An 18,673-nucleotide genomic window follows, 5' to 3' on the forward strand; every position below is an offset into this window, starting at 1 on the left:
CATATCCACTCATAGGCCACACCTGATATCAATATAAATTCCTTAGCTTTTTCACTTGCAATATTTGGTCAAACTGCAAACATGAATACCTGTTTGCTTGGGTTGGTCGTAATTCTTCATTTCCTAGGGTCTTTGCGAGGTGAGAAAAACAGCTGCCCCAAAACTATTTTATTACCCCCCTTCATTCCCTCGCAATAAGGCCATTGCTTCGGTCTGAAAACTGAATATCGACTTGCCACTGAGGCAAAGGTATCTGACACTATGGTCATCGATGAATACATAATTGTTGTAATTGCACAGGTGTAAATGCAGAGGTATTGGCTCCTATTCAATGCAAACTGGGTAAGAAACTGTGCAACGATGGAACAGAATGCGTTTCCTATAACCATGTGTGTGATGGAGAGACTGACTGCAGGGATGGTTCTGATGAAAAAGACTGTGCTGTTGGCTGCAACACAGGTAGGCGTTTCTATTTGTCTCTCAAAGGCTGGGTGTCATGTGAAGCAAATCCATCATAAAGCCTCTTTTCCTTAGCATCCAGGTGTAGGAACATAGATTAATTTGTGAGTTTGACGCACCGTTTAAAATGTAGACCAGTTCCAGTGCGCGCATGGGAAAAAGTGCATAGACCGGAGTGAGGTGTGTGACGGAGAAGCCCAGTGTCAGGACCGCTCTGATGAGGCGGATTGTGTGGCGCACATGGAGGGCTGCTCCCACCACTGTGACAACAAGACCCGCTGCCTCCCCGTCACCTTCCTCTGTGACGGGGAGAGAGACTGCCAGGATGGTACAGACGAGGCCAACTGTGGTGAGTGGTTTCCATCTGGGGTTTACTGTTTGGCTTGTTTTACACTGGACTGGCTGATTTATATGGGAAACAACCCTTTTTTGGCCTTCTAAAACCTCAAATGTGCATTCAGTCTCGGTGTGGATTATTAATCCATCCTGACATTTTAGTAGTTTAATCTTGGGGATGTTTATTGCAATCTTCCTAGACTCAGATGACCGTGTCCCAACCTCAACTCCTGCACCCCGCAATTGTCGCTTGGGATCAAAGTTCTGTGACGACAAGACTGAGTGTGTTCTCTACAACCACGTGTGCGACGGAGAGGCTGACTGCACAGATGGCTCGGACGAGAAGGGGTGTCCATCAAAATGTGGAAATGGTAAAAAATAAATAAAAATAATGCTGTGGTTGAGTCTAGTCTTTTGATGCGACACCTAATAGTAGACCCCTGTTTAGTCTGTCTGAGGGTACACCACTGCCTACTAGTAAACTAAACGTGCACTGCAGCCAACATGTTGCAGCTTACAGTAGCATTCTGCGATCTGTTGATACTTTGGTTTAAAAAAATAAATAAAAATTGAATAAACGCACATTCCTCAGGGGAGTTCCAGTGCGCCCATGGGAAGAAGTGCATCGACCACCGTCAGCTGTGTGACGGCGTGGCCCAGTGTCAGGACCGCTCTGATGAGGCGGATTGTGTGGCGCACACGGAGGGCTGCTCCCACCACTGTGACAACAAGACCCGCTGCCTCCCCGTCACCTTCCTCTGTGACGGGGAGAGAGACTGCCAGGATGGTACAGACGAGGCCAACTGTGGTGAGAGCTTTTCTACCTCAGCACCAAATCAGGATTTGCGTCAAAAGTTTTCTTACCACCGACTATTTTTATGCAGATATGACCAGAAGAAGGGGTACATATTTATATATAGATGCGCTAAACAAATAATACCAAGTGTGTCACCATCCCCAGCGTTTGACATAAAAAATGTTGGAACCCTTGCATGTCCCACCATGTTGTGTATACCGAACGCATTCAATGTTTTTGATTAGGTCAGCTCCACCTTGTTGTTCTTCTCCATAGCTGACCTGAGGTGCAATGGTGGAGAATTCCGATGCAGCAGTGGTCAGTGTGTGTCCATAGGCATGCAATGTGACGGCCATCCCGATTGCAAGGACCGCTCTGACGAGGAGAGCTGCGCCGAGCTGCCAGAATGCCCCACCTCACATTTGTGTCCCCACAGCAAGGAGTGCCTGATAGAGGAATGGCTCTGTGACGGCTACAAGGACTGCAAAGATGGCACGGATGAGAAGGTGGGGGGGGGACGGTTTTAAGACATTCTGTACACGCATTCAATTCACTTAATGGATCCTAACTGCAATTCGGCCAATCAAATTGCTGGTGTCTGTCACCTCGTCTTTGCGGGTGCTTTTTTTTTATGATCCTTAAGTTTGAGCCTAAAGCACTTTTATTCTGAAGTACAGCAATTCTGCCCCCTGTATTTAGGATTGTAAGTCGGTCATGATGGAGTGTGGAGAATTCCAGTGGTCCTGTACCTCCAAGACCCAGTGTGTCCCCAAACTCTGGAGGTGTGACGGAGCGAAAGACTGTGAAGACGGAAGTGATGAAACAGGATGTGAGTGCGTTTTCGTTTATTTGCTTCCTGATTTGGCTCGATTGGACCGCGAAAGCACATTTGATTCATAAATCAACTTGCATCGAAATGGAAAAGGACGGTTTCTAGTTTCTTGAGAAGGTGTGTGTGTGTGGGTTTTTAGGTGGTATTCCACCTTGCCTCCCTCACCAGTTTCAGTGTGGTAGCATGGAGTGTTTGGATGTTGCACTGGTGTGTAACGGGATGACCAACTGTGCGGATGGCTCTGACGAGGGAGGAGATTGTCAAACCAAGTGTCCCTTGCCGGCCACAGCCCACTGTGCCCAGGACTGCCACAGCACACCACAGGGAATGGTGGGTGATCTCCTTTGACCTCACAAATAGTTTGACCACTGACCCACCTCACAAATAGTTTGACCATAGACGTGGTGAGACGTGAGCGTGGACAACACCACAAATTGATCTCACCGCATTGCTTTAACACGACAAGAATTTCTGGCACTTCATGAGGCATGTGTGGTAAAGCAGATGTCTTTCTGGGTGTTGTGCCTCTAGCGGTGCTGGTGTCAATCAGGCTACAAGCTCCAGGAAGATGGCATGTCCTGTGTTGACACTGACGAGTGTAAAGACAGACACCCAGGTGTTTGTAGCCAGCTGTGCACCAACACAGAGGGCTCCTACAAGTGTCGGTGTAGCACTGGCTACATCCTGGAGGCTGATGGCCGCAGCTGCAAGATCACAGGTGATGACTTTTGTTACTTGTCAAAAAACTTTTGTAACTTGCGAAAATCAATGTCCAGAACTCAAATGGCGGTTCAAATGGCTGGTTGAACGACACCAGTCTACCCTTTGTGTGAATCCCTTTGCGGAATTGCTTGTAAAAAGGGCCATACAAATAGATTGGATCTGTTGACGCCGTCCCTTAGGCGAGCCCTTCCTGCTGGCGTCGGTTAAAACGGAGCTGTTCCTTTTCGGCCTGCTCGGCAGCAGTCTGGACGTCCTCCTGTCCTCGGCCAAGAAGGCCATCCTCTCTGTGGACTATGACTGGAAGGAGCAGAAGGTGTTCTGGGTCAGCCTGGACTCTGAGAGCATCAGGTGGTCCTCGCTGGACCAGAAGAGCAAAGGCACGCTCATCAACGGTCAGTGCCGCGGAGCCGAGGTTGAATCGGTGACACGGGATGAAATGTCGGGTTCGATAGAGGATGAACGTGATTTTTGACCCCTACGTCCATCTTTCCCTCTCCTCCTTTCTTTCCCCATTCTCTCTCACTCTCCACCTCCCTAGGTGTTAAATCTGACTGCATTGCTGTTGACTGGATCGGGAGGAACTTGTACTGGATTGACGGCGTTGGGAATCAGATCATTGCCATCAGATTAACCACAGCCGTCACGAACGCCCTGGACTACAGCGTGATCCTCGATGAGGACTTTGAGCAGCCTCGCTCGCTGGCTCTGCTGCCACAGAAGGGGTCAGTCAACTATGCATTTGAGTTGTAAAGCCTGATGTCGTAAACCAACTAAATGGGAATTAGAAGCAAAGGCTAACATGTTCAGCGGATGCTGAAGGGGCTTTTAGTGTAGCCTCTAAAGACCTGTACTGTACCGGGCACACACAATCAGATAGATAAAAAACTTGCTGCCAACACGTGTAACATCTCACTTCTCCGTTGCACGACAGAATCATGTTCTGGTCGGAGATTGGAAACGACCCAAAGATCGAGCGGGCGGGGATGGACGGCTCTGAGAGGAGGGTGGTGGTCGACCGCAACCTCAGCTGGCCAGGGGGCGTGGCCGTGGACACCCTGGGGGAGAGGGTCTATTGGACAGACGAGAGACTGAAATGCATTGGATCGGCGACTCTGGAAGGAGAGGACATCAGGGTAACAGGCGAAGGGTCGTTTCAACCTGCGGGGGATGTGCTGGTGTCAGTAGCTGACTGAAGAGAGGACGGGAATGCCCGCATTTCTCTCACCCGATTCTGTTCTTTCGTTCACGTGCAGATACTGCAGATGGAGGAGACCTCCAATCCCTTCTCTCTCACAGTGTTCAACGACATGCTCTACTGGTCTGATGCCAAGAGGAGAACCATTCAGGGAACCCAGAAGATCACCGGAAAGGGTTATCAAGTTCTCTTCAAACGGCCAGGGCAGCCTTTTGGATTAAAAGTACGTGTTGATTCCATTTCCAAGGTTATGGATTCCAGAATAATCTGACAGATAAACAGACGGGTCAAAAAAAAAAAAACATTGGTCAAAAAAAACATTGGAGTCAGATGGCTAAGCGATTAGGGAATCGGGCTATTAATCAGAAGGTTGCTGTTTCGATTCCTTGCTGTGCAAAATGACGTTGTGTCCTTGGGCAAGGCACTTCACCCTACTTGCCTCAGGGGAATGTCCCTGTACTTACTGTAAGTCACTCTGAATAAGAGCATCTGCTAAATGACTAAATGTAAATTGGTCCTTTAATTTTTGCCACCGGACCTCGTGGTTCCTCCGGGATGCAGGTCATCCATCCGCTGTTGCAGGCAGCGACAGAGAGCCCCTGTGAGAGGCTGCGCTGCTCCCACCTGTGTGTGCTGGCCCCGGGGCCCAAGGCCGTCTGCAAGTGTCCCTCTGGCCTGCTGCTGGCCGAGGATGGCCTCACCTGCTCCAACCTGGTCACCTCCGCCTTCCTCCTGCTACTGTCTCGCTCAACCGTCACCCAGGTATGGGGGGTCAGCTACGGTAAAGGTGGCGCGCCGTGAATTCACGTTATGCTCGTCAGATCCTGCTTTTGTACGGATTCGGATTGCTACTCAGCCCTTTCACGCACACACACACACTTGTTTGTATCCGTCCAGATTCACCTGCAGGCCATGCACAGTGCCGTCAGCCTGAAGGGCTGGCCCGAGCACCTGGCCCTCCTGCTACCCAGCATGAACGAGGCGGCCACGCTGGACTACTCTCTACGGGAGCACACTCTGTACCTGGCGGACGCCGGCCAGGCCTCGGTGGGGCTCTTCAAGCTGAAGGAGACGGGCCTGGTTCCCCGGGGGCAGCTGCTCCGCCTCCTGGGCGACGCGGTGACGAGCATGGCTCTGGACTGGGTCACTCTCTCCCTGTACTGGAGCAGCATCAAGCAGCCCAGGCTGCAGGTGACGTCGGCCAGCGGCGCGCACACCGCCGTCCTGATCCGAGACGCCGTAGGGAGCTTGGAGTCCATCGCCCTGCACCCGCTCAGGGGGAGAGTTTGTTTTATCAACCTGGTCAGGCAGGAGGGGGGCAGCGTTCAGCCACGGGTGGAGTGTTCCCACATGGACGGGTCCAGGAGACTCCTGGTGTGGGCCGAAGCGGTGCGGCCCACCGCGTTGGTCTTTTCCAACAGCGGGAATGAAATCTACTGGGCTGATATCAGTAAGGAAGAAGGCTGGATCTGCAGTCTTTGCCCCGTTTTGAAAAAGAGTTTTGATGGTTTGAAATCCAGTCATGGGAACCCCCTCTTCTGTGTTGCAGGTTCTGGGGTCATTGCCTCGGTCGGGGTGGATGGTTCAGGATTCAAGGCGTTCCAGACTGGTGATGGTCTGACTGCATTTGCCCTCAGTGATGAAATGCTGCTCTGGATGACGGTCAACGGTAATGTTAACCTTTTCTAACGGTCACTGCAAACAGCTGGTGGCCACATGCACTCCCATGCCATACATCAATCTCACCAGAAGATGGCGCTATTAACGTAACGCACTGATGAGTTGTGTACTCAATATCCAATTTATGTATCGACATTTTAAAATCAGATTAACGAGGATCAGGTGGATAAAGCTTTATACAAAAGCCATCTCGTCACGATGCCTACAGATTAATGGCAATGTTATGTGTAATCTTGCATCTAATCACTGGCCTTTTTTTGACCTTGTTTCCAGATACAGCCAAAGTGTGGTACAGGGATAAACGGCAGGTGCAGATGCTATGGTTTGAGGTCAACACCGGGGTTGTGAGTATGAGGGCCTACAGCGAGTCCAGCCAGAGAGGTATGGGCGCACACACACACACATTTCCCTTCACAGCTCTACATTGTGATGCGTTTCCTCTCTCTCTCTTTACGTCTCTCTTCTCTCTGTCTCTGTCTCTCTTTTTCCTACCGCCAGGCTCTAACCTCTGTACTGTTGACAATGGAGACTGCCATCACCTGTGTCTGGCTGCCCCTGGCGGGCGAATGTGCATGTGCGCCCATGACCACCTCTCTGTCAACGGCACGCGCTGCGTCCCTGACCAGCGCTGCGTGGCAGGCAGCAGGTCGTGTCTGGATGGGAGCACATGCCTACCCCTGCAGAAGTTCTGCGACGGCCATGTGGATTGTTCCGACCACTCTGACGAGAACTGTGAGTTGAAATGGATGACGTCCGCAAATCCCTAAATGCGTTTATTAATCTGACATCCCTTCAGTCACACCCGATATCTCCTCTTCCTTCAGGCGTTCACCTCAAGGCTGAACGGGTAACCAAGACCACACCCCAGCAAGACCCCAGTCCTACCCCTCCCTCTACCTCTGGTTCCTCGAACACCACCACCGACCAGGATCGCCGGGACGACCAGGATCGCCGGGACGACCAGGATCGCCGGGACGACCAGGATCGCCGGGACGACCAGGATCTCCTAGGCGACCAGAGTCGCCGGGACGACGAGGATCGCCGGGGCGACGAGGATCGCCGGGGCGACCAGGATCGCGACCAGGATCGCCGGGGCGACCAGGATCGCCGGGGCGACCAGGATCGCCGGGGCGACCAGGATCCCCTGGACGACCAGGATCGCCGGGACCACCATGATCTGGTGAGAAACCTGGATGCCCAGCAGTGCGACGTGAGCGAGTGCAGCGGTAACCGAGTGTGTGGGGAGGGCGACGAGGCCGGCAGCTGCGTGTGTAGCCTGGGCTACAGCAGAGAGTCCTGTCAGAACCGGCTCTTTCAGGGCCCTCTCTTGTATGGCGCTGTAGCAGCGGGCGCTGGGGTGGTCGCACTTGCAGTCCTCGCTTTCATCATCAAAAGACACAAGGCCTCCAGGTAAATGTTTCTGTGGCTCAACTAAATGAAAATGCTAATGTGCAGTCATTTGCCCAGAGGCAGCTTAAGACTGGATTTCCTCAAGGTCCTTAAATGTTGACATTTGTATGCTTGACATTTCTCTTGTCATCCCCTCCTCTCCCAGGAGGGCCAGTCGAGTAGTAAAGGATACTAGTTTGACTGACCTGGAGAAACCTCTGGAGACCCCTGTGGAGACCCCTGTGGAGACCCCTGTGGAGACCCCTGTGGAGACCCCTGTGGAGACCCCTGTGGAGACCCCTGTGGAGACCCCTGTGGAGATGCTCTCATCTCAATCTCAACCCAATGAGACCCACTTCATAGAAGTAGGCAGCTTCTTAAGTCTGAATTGTGTTGAATATGACAAGTCTACCATACCTACCCCTCCTGTGATCTCTAACTAATGTTTCTTTTACAGGAAGTGGTGGCTTTCGTGGACTAAGAACTGCATGTTTACATGCTCCTGTCAAATAAACAAAAATATATATATTTTTCAACTGTGTAGTTCTGTGGTGTTAAAGCACATCATGTTACCCTTATGTTTTGTTCTCCTTTACCCATTTCCTCAAGTAGCGAGTCCACATTAATGTCTTATCGTCTTGGAACTAGACCTGGGGTCATTAAAGATGTTGATTAACCAGGCAGCCCAGCCAAAGGTCTAGGCCTGTGTTGATGTGGCACTGCCTTACTTGTTATTGATCACCCCCTGTTTATTATGGACTGAATGGGTATCCCTGATAGCTGTAAAGTCAACTTTTCACAAGGACTTGATTTCAAATCTGCAAATAAAACGGCTTTGTTGATTTTACTGCGGTCCAACCACCAAAAGAGCATTAATTGTTAGCTCAACGTTGACATCATTAGTCTGGGTCTTTTTCCTGTCGACATCCATTTGTGACCAAAATGCCCTGAGCTGTCTTTGGTGGCTTGGTGAATCACAGTTCCTAGCAAATCAAACAACATTGCGTGAGAGAAACTCAAGCACAAAACCAATGGCTTTTGCCCTGTGGCCTTAAACATACTTAAAGTATCTTCACAAGTATCATCAGGATTCCCATAACTTGTGACAAACCTGGGAAGGTTTATAAATGAATTGTTGGCTGCGTCTCCTTCCAATGGATTATATCATTATCAACCATTTATACCAGGCAGATTAGTTATATAACTAATAAATCCATTAGGCAGCCACATTTCGTACCGAAATTCCTGTGGTGAAATATGATTCATTGTCTCGTCTCACCTCCAGAGGGCCTGCAGGTGACGAGTTAAAACGCATTTAAAAGTGAGAAAATGTCTTCATCTTCTGTACCAGTGTACACCCTTGGGAATCTGTACAGAACGGAGCACAATCCTGGTTTACCTGGACTTTGTTGTAAGAACAGACAGACTTTAAACCTCCAGACACCAACAAAAGGTAACAGCAATTTTGTAGGGTTCAATTTCCCCAAACCTGATACTATTTAGTTTAGAACACGTTTCAGGATTTTTGTGGAAGTTTTATTTTGGATGTGTGTCTGTGTCACAGAAGGATGAGGATTGTCATCTTTTTCATCTTCCTAATTGGAGTCATTTTTCCAGTAAGTTACGATTCCCTAAAGTTTTCCATTGTGTGATGTGCACATACCACATGCTTTAAAGTGTGCACCTGCCCTTTGTCATTTTTAATCTAACACATTTTTGTAACTATATTTATTTGAGCAATAAACTGGATTTCAACAAATGTATATCTTAAGCTGTTGCAACAGGTGCAAGGAAGACCGTATCATCTCCGCCAGCCGCTGTGGCCTTCTGCCCCAAGACCTTTGCCCCAGATGGACAGAAACGCTGACAGTGACGACTACACTCCCACCTTCTACTTTGAGGACCCGCCTAAGCCCCGGCCCCCTACGCAGCCTCAACCCAAACTACCAGGCCCTGTCAGACCCCCAGGCCCCTTTGTCCCACCAAACAAAGGCCTGTTGCCTCCTTTCGAGGGTGCTGTAGCCCCTCCCTGTGCTGGCGGTAACTGTGACTTCCTACCCCAGCCTTGCCTCACCCCCGACCCTGGGACCCCCGTACAGGGAGGCGACCTCCCGCTCGTCTTTGTTTTCAGAGCCTCCGACAAAGAACAGCCTCAAGTGTTCTTTCTCCCCCAGGTCCCTGGCGGACGAGGCCAGGGGACTGCTCTCAAGCCGCCCTCGACACCCTATTTGGCATTTCCGGGAGGAGCGGGTGTAGACACCGAGGGAGGGGTAGCTGGGGGGTTCCAAGGGCCTCTATTTGTGTCCCCAGCTGAGGTAGCCAGTGGGCTGGACCTTGGTAAGCAGCAAAGGGAGGTACTTGACACATTCTTGGGTAATGGAACTGGGTCTGGTGTTTCTCAAATCATCATCTACCCAGGGCTCTTTATTCCTGTCCCTGAGGGCGGACAGTCAGGCAGCGGTGCGCAATTCCCAATTGATCCCACCATGACTTTCCAAGAGAGGGTGGAGCCTTCTATTCTTGGATTTCAAGGGAGGGAAAATTGATTTTACGTATTGGGGTGAGGGAGTTTTGAAAGGTGTTTCCCTTGTTTGCAAACAAAGATGTGGAAAAGCCTTACCTTGAGGGGCGACATGCTTAGCAACAGTCAGAGGAAGACAATACATTTGAGAAAAGTTCTTAGTAAAGTTCAGCTTTATTAAGTGGTCCTCTGCAAGGATGAACCCTATTGTAATTACCTTTGGTTTTTTAGAACATGAAAAGGTGTATATATTACTAATGTATTGAAAAACATGGGTTTGGTCTCTACCCTCTGTTGCTTTGGCTGATGTTAGTTGGGTGCCTACAATGAATACTGCAAAATGATTATTACAGTGTGGTAGAAATAATCTATTAGGTAACTTCAATTTGAGTTTCAACCAATTGTACAATGCTGCAACAGGTTTGCAGCTTGCTGTGGGCAAATGTGTAGTCGTTCCATTATTTTCATGTTCGCTCAAGTTAATATGAGAGTGATATTGCTTGTGGTTTGATGGTTTTAGAGTCATTCTTATTTGTCAATGTAATGACTATGTACTTAGCCCAGGGTCACAAAAGAACTAAGTGTCTAAAATTGTGCAACTATCTGTCACTGTTGACAGTAAAACCACAAAAACATGTTTACCAAGGTTAGTGCATGTAAACAACATTGTCTTTTTATGTGTCAGTGGGCATAAAGGGTTTTCATACTTTTGATGTTGGTGTATTCAGTTTAAGAATAAAGACTAATTACCATGGAAACGAGAAAGAAAATACTGTTATGGAGTGAGATTTGTGGTTCTCACACACCCAAACTAAGATATAAAAGTCTCATCAGAAACGGAAGATCTGTTCATATTCTGCAGTATAAGAAGAGTCACAGCACATAACGCTGTTTCTTGGAGTGTCCCAATTTGATGCTCAAGATTGCAGGCTACTCTCACTGATTTAGGTAATATTTTTATGTTTATCAGAGAAAATTGCTAGAAATGCCAAAGCCAAGACTCTAATACACACTTTTACTTGGAACACCATAAGTCAGTTTGATGTTCTCATCTTTTCCTTATTCTTCCAGAAAAGACAATGGAGACTCTGATGACTATATTTGGTGTTGTCTGTGCCATTGCTGTCACATCCTCCAAACCTGTAAGAGTGCATTTATTGTCTTCAAAATCTGCTGATTTGAAACGTTTATGCTTAACGTGATGCTTAATTTCTATCATGGATACAGGTCAGTCTGTATGGATCACAGTGGACGGCTATGATGACAGGAAACATAGTAACTTCCTCATCCGAGTCCAACGAGTCCAACTCTTCCTCAGAGGAGACTGAAGGTGGAACTCCCCTTCCTTTAACCACCCTCCCACCAATCAGAGACGAGGCCCTCCCACCAATCAGAGACGAGACCTGCTCACCAGACGGTCAGGAAGAACTGGACTCTTCAGACAGGGAAGGTGAACTGCCCTCGTCCAATGAGGTCTCCCAAACCACATTCGATTCTGACCCCTCAGTCTTGCCAGACAGTGACGCTTCGCAGACCTCGACTGATATCGGGGAATCGAACGAACCCCCACAAACATCAGTTGGCACAGACGAGCCCCAGACATTCGATGGGGATGGTTCTCTTCTTCCCACTCTCTCACCACTTCCAGAGACGAATGTTTTACAAGACCCAGCTCTCACGGACGCCCAGTTTCCCCTCATTCTCGATGGCATAGCAGTAACAGTTCTATCCACAATCAGCTCCACAAAACACCAGGGACTCCCTGTGGACCTCACTCCTCCTCCAGCCCCTGTCATCCTCAAACCAAGGCCTCTGCCCGTGTCTGCTGTGCCTTTCCAGCCTCTTCCTGCAGGGCCCACAGAGGCTCCCACTGAGGCTCCATCTTGTTTCATTGTGGACATCACTACCCCTGTGCCCGGCCCTGCCAGAGGGGACAGCATTTAAGACCGAACTGGCACCTTACGTGATACCGAATACATGTAACTACAGTTCATTGCATTGTTTCCAAACTTAATTGATATGGTTTCTTTATGCTGTGCATATTGTTAAATGGAGTTGACACACCAGAAGGTACTTTGAGAAAAGGTCTAGACTGTATTGATTGGTCAATGCTTGATTTTATTAGCTGTTTTATCATGGATGGTTAAAAAGCTGCACTATTTCTCCAATAGTAATAGCCAAATTTACTTCACACCAAATACTGGTTTTACTTTGAGATTTTTGTTTGTTCAGTAAGTACATGAATAATACAAAATGAATGCAATGCATGAAATGTTTGTCCACGTGTTATTTATTTTTGTACCTGCAATGGTAAATATCACCAAATCATAAGACCTGCATCAACCATTGACACCAAGGCAATATATTTAAACACCACCTCACACCTCTAAAGCAACCGTACTAACAATTCCTCATTATTTAGTATTACTCATTTAATACACATTCAAGCATCAAATGCTACAAAGTTTAAATCAAATAATTTTGAGCTAAATTAAATTCAAAACGTTTTAACAATACTTTGAGTTACCTGAGTTTCTCACATACACAAGTGTGTATTTCTTATATATATCCCATTCATGTTGCAAAATGTCAGATTTTCCTGTTTAGCCATGCATTGAGACAGGTCTGGGGGGTATTCCATTAAGCAGGTTTTGCAACATAACCTGGTAAGTTAACCTACCAGCTAATTCACAATTTTGCAGCAACCTGCGGCAATGTTGCTACAATGCTGGGTGTCAGCTGGGGAGTTAACTTACCCAGGTATGTCACATAACCTGCTTTGTGGAATACCCCCCTGGTCAGGGGGGTTAACATAATGTTGATGCCACATACATTCCAGAACTCAACAATATTGAATCAAATGCCTTTTCTTAAATACACCCTTGCCTTCAATACATATTGCCAGACTATGTTCAATGCAAGAGTGGTTACTGTATGAAAAATATATTGAAGACCAAATCTGTATTCTACCTTTAGTCATTTTAAAATGTATAATCATACACCATTTAGTAGTGCTGTTTAACAACAAATAGACTAACGTTTAAGGACATTAGACCTTAAAAGCACAACTGAACATTTAGGATTGAGCCATTTAGACTTAAAGGTCTTTAATCTTCAGCAAATGGGATCGTTGAGAAAGGGAGACAAACGGGCAAACAAGTGCCTAGTCTAGCGGACTAGGATGGATTGCCAATGTGTCATCACTGAGACTGGGTCTCCTGCTCTGGTTCTGGTTGCTGCTGCTGCTGTTGTTGTTGTTCTTGTGGCTGGGCTGCTCGTTCCGGGAGCTGCTCCATGAGGCCTCCATCCTGGGCCGTGTTGTAGGAGCCACAACCGCCACACTTCATGCCCAGGACATGGAATGGAACTGTACAGTGGGCCTGACAGTCATTACATATGATCTGCGACAGGAAAGAGACAGACAGAGGAAAGGGAAAACAAGGGAAGAAGAGACAAAATTATATTAAAAAGGTTGAAATACCTCAGAGCCTTTCCCAATCTTAAAAAAACGACAACAATCCTCTCTAAAAACAAACCTAGTCAAATCTGTCTAGACATGATTGCCATTCTCCCAGGATAAAATTATCCTAAATGAGTGTATTACCTTCACAGTAGCATCCTGGTATTCAGTGGGCATAGGGGACTGGGCGATCTCTCTATCCATCATTTCCCATTGGTCCTCCATGTTCCACACAGAGTGCATGCAGAGCGGGCAGCGATACGCACTGCATAGGAGACATGTATTTGAGTCACCAGGAAGTAGATAGCGAGGCTGAAGAAAATGCTTATGGTTCCCCATAAACGATAATGATTCACTGGCAGAATGTCATTTGAGAAGGATTATGATAATTACCCTGTTCTGACCATGTCATCAAAGCATGTTCTGTAGAACACAACCAAACCACGTTAGCGTCTAAGTTAAATGGTCTCCCCGATGATGCAACTGTTTATGCACAGTTGAAAAGAAATGAAGTTCTGAGAGCAATAAAGAGATGTGAACTGTTTATGTTAGGTCATACTTATGCAGAAGATGCCCGCAGGGAAGAACGTGGGCTCCTATTCTGGATGTGTGGATATCCTGAGGAGAGAAAATATAACAGTATGCATAAGAGGAGAGAAAATATAACAGTATGCATTGAGAGGAACTGCCAGAGAAACACTGGCTAACAATAGAAATGCTATCATCATTCCTACCTATTATTTCCTTACCTCCATACACACTGGGCAGTTCTGTCTTGAAACATTTTCAACACACTTGAAAGATAAACAAAAGAGATTCAAATGAAGTCATTCACAATTTATCCATTGGTTGCAATTGGATAAATACATATGGATAATCACCTTGTGGTTCCCTCGCATTTCACTTGCTAAACAGAGATTGCACTTTTCACAGTGGAAATATTTTTCTTTAGGGCCAATCCTGCAGGCAAGCACAATAATAGTTATTATTCTCTTCTAACGATTATATTATTAAGACACTGCGGTTAGATTAAATGTTTCTCACCTGCAAATTCCACAGGGTTGACAGTGATATTGTTTTTTATCCTTATCAAACAAGTGGCAGATATCACAATAGTAATCCCCAAATTTCACATTACACTCCTGGCAAGTTTGGTGTGCCTGAAGGAATAACAGAAACGGCACTTTAACATCAATAGGTAATTAATCAGTGTAGCTCTGCCCTTAGGCTGGAAAAACACAATAAACTATAGCTTTTCACATTAGCGTTGGGACCATGGAGATTGCCTGGGTTTGTCCTAGTTCACAATGTGTGAACCATACATAACGATGCAGACAGTGTATTGAAAGAATACGCAACTCGTGCCCAGCAACACTATGACCTGCACCTACCTCCTGCACTGTGAGACAATGAGAGCACTGGACCTCTTTAACCTGGAAACGGTCCATTTCATGATCTTCTTTTGCATCGTGGCACAATCGACAGACGTATAATTTGCCACAGCAAGGTGCCTTAGGGGAGGGAGAGTAACGGTTACAGAGCAATCGTATCCAGCTAGACTTTAAAACGACACAGTACTGTACAAGTGGCAGTAGCTATATGAGTTTTAGGAAAAGCTAGATCTAGCTAGATGTCTATATGAATGACAGGGCTTGAAACTAAATCTTCTGATGACCAATTTAGCATCATGCACAGCTAGAATTCATACTGCCAAGGCATGGGTAACTAGCTAACCAATCTTTCTTGAAAGAATCACAAGTCTTCATGTTTTTCTTCCAACTAGCACTCTAGTAAACTGTAGAACAGCCAGCCAGTTAGGCAGCTAGCTAGTGCTAGTTAGCACGAAGCGTTATATGTAAAATGTTGCCGCGAGTGAAAATAAGAACATGTTCAAAAATATGTTTTCTTAGCGCAAAGGAATTATAAGCAGTTCTGCATAAATTACACAAGTAGCTAGTTAGCTCACTTTCATCAAACAGCTGCGCACGTAATGTTCACAACCATCTGGGGTAGCCATTTTTCCCGATTGAATGTCTTCTTCTTGTTTTCAGCTTGATAAAACTAACAACTGATAGAGACGGTAACTACTGCCATCTAGTTGCTGAATGTCGCTGTTGCCAAATCATTCTAATCACTTTAGGCTATACATGGACTTTTAATCAGGTAGGCTACATTTGTTCAGTTTGTGCAGTAAATCTTGGGGCAGATGACATTAACCCCGACTCTAACTCTGACCAGAGTAAAATATTTTCAGTTAACCGTTATTAAAACATACAAAGAGTGTGTAGGCTATAGCCCATCTCTTTCAGTTGTTAATATACCAAATCGTTCTGGCCCATGTTAGAGGTGCTCCAAGGTGCTCCAACTCAACACACTTCGAATTTGATCATGACACAGGGCAGCGGCTGCTTAGGGCCCCCGTAGCCTCCAGAGGGCTCCCAAGAGCACAATTACAGCTTAATTAAAAAATTATATATATTATGTTAATGATAATTATACAAATTCGGAGGGGCCCCCAAATCAATTCTGCTTAAGGCCCCATAAAGGCTTGGGCCGTCCCTGACACAGGGTACTGTAATGAATTGGACAGCCATGACCGTTGCTCCTTAGCAGACAGACCACAGCACGTCTATCTGTGTAGAGCAGATTAAGTCATTTGGGCTATTAGTCATCTGTCCTCCTGAGATGATAAAGCGTCTTTAATCTGGTGGAGTGGGATTGGGAAGCCCTTGAAGCTCGAATTATTTGGGGTGCACCAAATATGCACCAGCCCTTTTCTGTTAATGCTATCACAACTGCAGGATGTATACCACGATTGAGAGGTGCTCCCAAACATATACTTTTCTATATTAAAGTGCAGTCATGATGGAAATATCTGAAGTGAAATAACCATTTGACAAAGGCCTTGAGGAGGCCCATGGAAACCATTGTATAGAAGGATACACAGTTATATTACTGTAGGTCTTGAAACTTTGAACGATCGTGTGGGCTCACAACGAGTATGTGTGTGCGGCGCTGACCGGCTTTTGGGCCAGCCCCTCAACTGTCTCGCCTATGACCCAAGTCACAAGGTTTCCATAGGTTGCGTGTGCGGAGATCACACATTTAGTTTTGCGTTTGCTAGAGACTCCCTTGCGAGAGTCCAACTACACCCAACCAACCACGGTGTCGCAACGTCACTGGGCTTTCAATATAACATCAAGGGATCTTTTATACAGGGGCGTAGCCAGGACACTATTTCTGGGGGGGCCAGCTCTGGACAGTCTTTTATTTGGGGTGGCACTTGATTGTCAAAAACTACTATTTTAAAACTCACACACTGCATCACTCAGAGCAGCAGTTTTCTAACGGTATCCAGTGGTTAGCTGCTAGTCTCCATTGAAGCACTGTCAGAATGCAGGTACGTTGGTTTGCGTCTTGTGCTGTTGATAGGGGCGTGGCCCAACATGTTGCAAATATGGGGCTTGTTGTGTAAGTGACAAATGACAATATAAGATGACTTTATAAAAAAAATACTAATGCATTTTTTCAGCTTCATACCGTTTCTGTTCAGGAGGGTTTAAAAGAAATAAAAAAAATACCAATGGTGGCCATTGGTAGACAGATTATTACATGTCAAGTCAAATTAGCTGGTCGCGATTCCTGGAGACTCACCTTGGTTATCGGCGTGGGGCGCTGTGTGCGTCTCTCAGATCTGGGAGGGGGACCCACCAGTGAGCACAGACATCGACTGTCTTTTTTCAAATGCTTATATGTTTACCTGTTCTTATGCACAGCAAGCCTAGAGACTACTTTGGAAAATGTTTGGAAATGGACATGACGCATGTAGCCAACTGTCACGTATACTTCTATGTGGTTAGTCTCTAACATATCCTGTGTTCTCTCTATGCAAGCTGTTTTCTAACCACATCCTATGCATTTACATTTAGTCATTTAGCAGACGCTCTTATACAGAGCGAATTACAGTAAGTACAGGGACATTCTCCCTGAGGCAAGTAGGGTGAAGTGCTTTGCCCAAGGACACAGACCACAGAGGATGAACAGACCTCTCATACAGCATGTCAATTGGACATCCAGAATTCCTTTTCAAAGCAAAAATTATGTTTAGAAAACTAAACATTTGAGTGGTTCTTCTGATTGGAGCTTGTGAAGACGTACTCTTTATGGAAATGTTATTGTAGAATTGACACCTCATAATTATGTTTATGTTTGTTGGTGTTTGTCTTTGTCTGGGCTTGTGATGTCCTGTATCAATGGAGCTGGTCGAAGTGTTGACCACGAGTGTTGTGTGAGAATGCCTCACACGCACCCCTCTATGCCCCCTCTCCCTTTACCCCTCACACAATAAGTAGTCTAATTGGTCATTAGATAATTCCCTAATCCTTGTTTAACATGACACCCTCATTGTTCCCAAAGGGTGGAATTGTGTTTTAATTTTTATGTGTCAAAAAGTGCAATATCATACATTTTGTTGAATTATTAATGTGGACTGGAACAGCAATCATCTATAGCTGAGCAGAAACAAGCCACCTTCTTTTGTCCCCTGGACTTGAGAGCCATCAACTAATCTTCACATTCCTATGAGACATGGGATTACAAAAAGATTACTGAACAGGGCACAATGCTTTTCCAGCATTCATATTGCACATGCTCAGCAATATCTCTGCACAAGCATACATGTTATTTGACTGCCAATCACACCATGCACATCATGAATACCGTACCTTTACATTTAAAATGATTTAACTGTACATTAACATTTTTTACATTTACATTTTAGTCATTTAGCAGACGCTCTTATCCAGAGCGACTTACAGTACATACAGGGACATTCCCCCGAGGCAAGTAGGGTGAAGTGCCTTGCCCAAGGACACAACGTAATTTGACACGTCCAGGAATCCTACCGGCAACCTTCTGATTACTAGCCCAATTCCCTAACCGCTCAGCCACCTGTCTCCACCACCATAACTCTATTCTTTAAACTGATATATTTGGTATTTGCTCTCAAACAAATTAAGCATGGCATTAAATCATGTTTCAAAAAGGTAAATAAGCATTTATTCCGAAATAATAGAATAGATAAGAGCATCCAAGACAACTGTTATAGAATGCATTGTTTAGGTCCCTGGCCAACACTTTGGCCACCCACAACCCGCTGAGTGAGTCGGTTTGAGGAAGTAAGTCGACGAGGGATGTTCCATAAGACATGTCATAGGGCGCACGTCACAATCAGCCAGACTGCTAGGCAGGGGATAAGAGTATTTAAATTCCCTGTAAGCACA

The 18,673-nt window shown here is 46.4% G+C and overlaps 4 protein-coding genes across 6 annotated transcripts; 3 read left to right on the forward strand and 1 right to left on the reverse strand.

The window, feature by feature from the left end:
- Positions 1-37: 37 nt before the first annotated feature.
- On the forward strand, positions 38-8,050 carry lrp13 (low-density lipoprotein receptor related-protein 13). Its single transcript, XM_062451763.1, has 21 exons — positions 38-139; positions 301-459; positions 593-808; positions 996-1,166; positions 1,388-1,603; positions 1,868-2,097; positions 2,291-2,420; positions 2,563-2,753; positions 2,955-3,141; positions 3,326-3,538; positions 3,685-3,868; positions 4,078-4,279; positions 4,400-4,564; positions 4,903-5,103; positions 5,239-5,791; positions 5,891-6,010; positions 6,295-6,402; positions 6,520-6,753; positions 6,846-7,431; positions 7,577-7,775; positions 7,868-8,050. The coding sequence occupies exons 1-21, from the start codon at positions 82-84 to the stop codon at positions 7,889-7,891; spliced, it is 4,347 nt and encodes a 1,448-aa protein (XP_062307747.1). The 5' UTR covers positions 38-81; the 3' UTR covers positions 7,892-8,050.
- A 694-nt stretch (positions 8,051-8,744) lies between these two features.
- Positions 8,745-10,688, forward strand: LOC134012024 (uncharacterized). Its single transcript, XM_062451628.1, has 3 exons — positions 8,745-8,863; positions 8,975-9,026; positions 9,183-10,688. The coding sequence occupies exons 2-3, from the start codon at positions 8,979-8,981 to the stop codon at positions 9,954-9,956; spliced, it is 822 nt and encodes a 273-aa protein (XP_062307612.1). The 5' UTR covers positions 8,745-8,863; positions 8,975-8,978; the 3' UTR covers positions 9,957-10,688.
- Positions 10,689-11,017: 329 nt separating this feature from the next.
- Positions 11,018-12,155, forward strand: LOC134012070 (uncharacterized). The gene is made up of 2 exons (XM_062451693.1): positions 11,018-11,073; positions 11,159-12,155. Exons 1-2 carry the CDS (start codon positions 11,023-11,025, stop codon positions 11,873-11,875), a joined length of 768 nt encoding a protein of 255 aa, XP_062307677.1. The 5' UTR covers positions 11,018-11,022; the 3' UTR covers positions 11,876-12,155.
- A 48-nt stretch (positions 12,156-12,203) lies between these two features.
- rchy1 (ring finger and CHY zinc finger domain containing 1) lies at positions 12,204-17,967 on the reverse strand. Of its 3 annotated transcripts, none has more exons than XM_062451723.1 (9): positions 17,922-17,967; positions 14,783-14,902; positions 14,436-14,551; positions 14,273-14,351; positions 14,141-14,185; positions 13,951-14,009; positions 13,785-13,814; positions 13,536-13,656; positions 12,204-13,332 (listed from the first exon to the last, which is right to left on the reverse strand). In XM_062451723.1, exons 1-9 carry the CDS (start codon positions 17,949-17,951, stop codon positions 13,132-13,134), a joined length of 801 nt encoding a protein of 266 aa, XP_062307707.1. In that variant the 5' UTR covers positions 17,952-17,967; the 3' UTR covers positions 12,204-13,131. The 3 variants fall into 3 exon arrangements, with proteins under 3 accessions (XP_062307707.1, XP_062307708.1, XP_062307706.1); XM_062451724.1 differs by lacking the exon at positions 17,922-17,967 and adding an exon at positions 17,046-17,067; XM_062451722.1 differs by lacking the exon at positions 17,922-17,967 and adding an exon at positions 15,358-15,513.
- Between the last annotated feature and the right edge of the window lie 706 nt (positions 17,968-18,673).

The sequence above is a fragment of the Osmerus eperlanus genome, chromosome 25 (genome assembly GCF_963692335.1).
Source record: "Osmerus eperlanus chromosome 25, fOsmEpe2.1, whole genome shotgun sequence".
NCBI classification, from domain to species: domain Eukaryota; kingdom Metazoa; phylum Chordata; class Actinopteri; order Osmeriformes; family Osmeridae; genus Osmerus; species Osmerus eperlanus.

Excerpts from the sequence above, each read along its gene's own strand:
- lrp13 (XM_062451763.1), top strand. The coding sequence starts at position 82 with ATGAATACCTGTTTGCTTGGGTTGGTCGTAATTCTTCATTTCCTAGGG. Across the intron at positions 809-995 it reads TACAGACGAGGCCAACTGTG|ACTCAGATGACCGTGTCCCA; the intron begins GTGAGTGGTTTC and ends CAATCTTCCTAG. Across the intron at positions 2,098-2,290 it reads AAGATGGCACGGATGAGAAG|GATTGTAAGTCGGTCATGAT; the intron begins GTGGGGGGGGGA and ends CCCTGTATTTAG.
- LOC134012024 (XM_062451628.1), top strand. The coding sequence starts at position 8,979 with ATGAGGATTGTCATCTTTTTCATCTTCCTAATTGGAGTCATTTTTCCA. Across the intron at positions 9,027-9,182 it reads TAATTGGAGTCATTTTTCCA|CTGTTGCAACAGGTGCAAGG; the intron begins GTAAGTTACGAT and ends GTATATCTTAAG.
- LOC134012070 (XM_062451693.1), top strand. The coding sequence starts at position 11,023 with ATGACTATATTTGGTGTTGTCTGTGCCATTGCTGTCACATCCTCCAAA. Across the intron at positions 11,074-11,158 it reads CTGTCACATCCTCCAAACCT|GTCAGTCTGTATGGATCACA; the intron begins GTAAGAGTGCAT and ends TCATGGATACAG.
- rchy1 (XM_062451722.1), bottom strand. The coding sequence starts at position 15,408 with ATGGCTACCCCAGATGGTTGTGAACATTACGTGCGCAGCTGTTTGATG. Across the intron at positions 14,010-14,140 it reads ACTGCCCAGTGTGTATGGAG|GATATCCACACATCCAGAAT; the intron begins GTAAGGAAATAA and ends TTCTCTCCTCAG. Across the intron at positions 13,333-13,535 it reads ACCAGGATGCTACTGTGAAG|ATCATATGTAATGACTGTCA; the intron begins GTAATACACTCA and ends TTCCTGTCGCAG.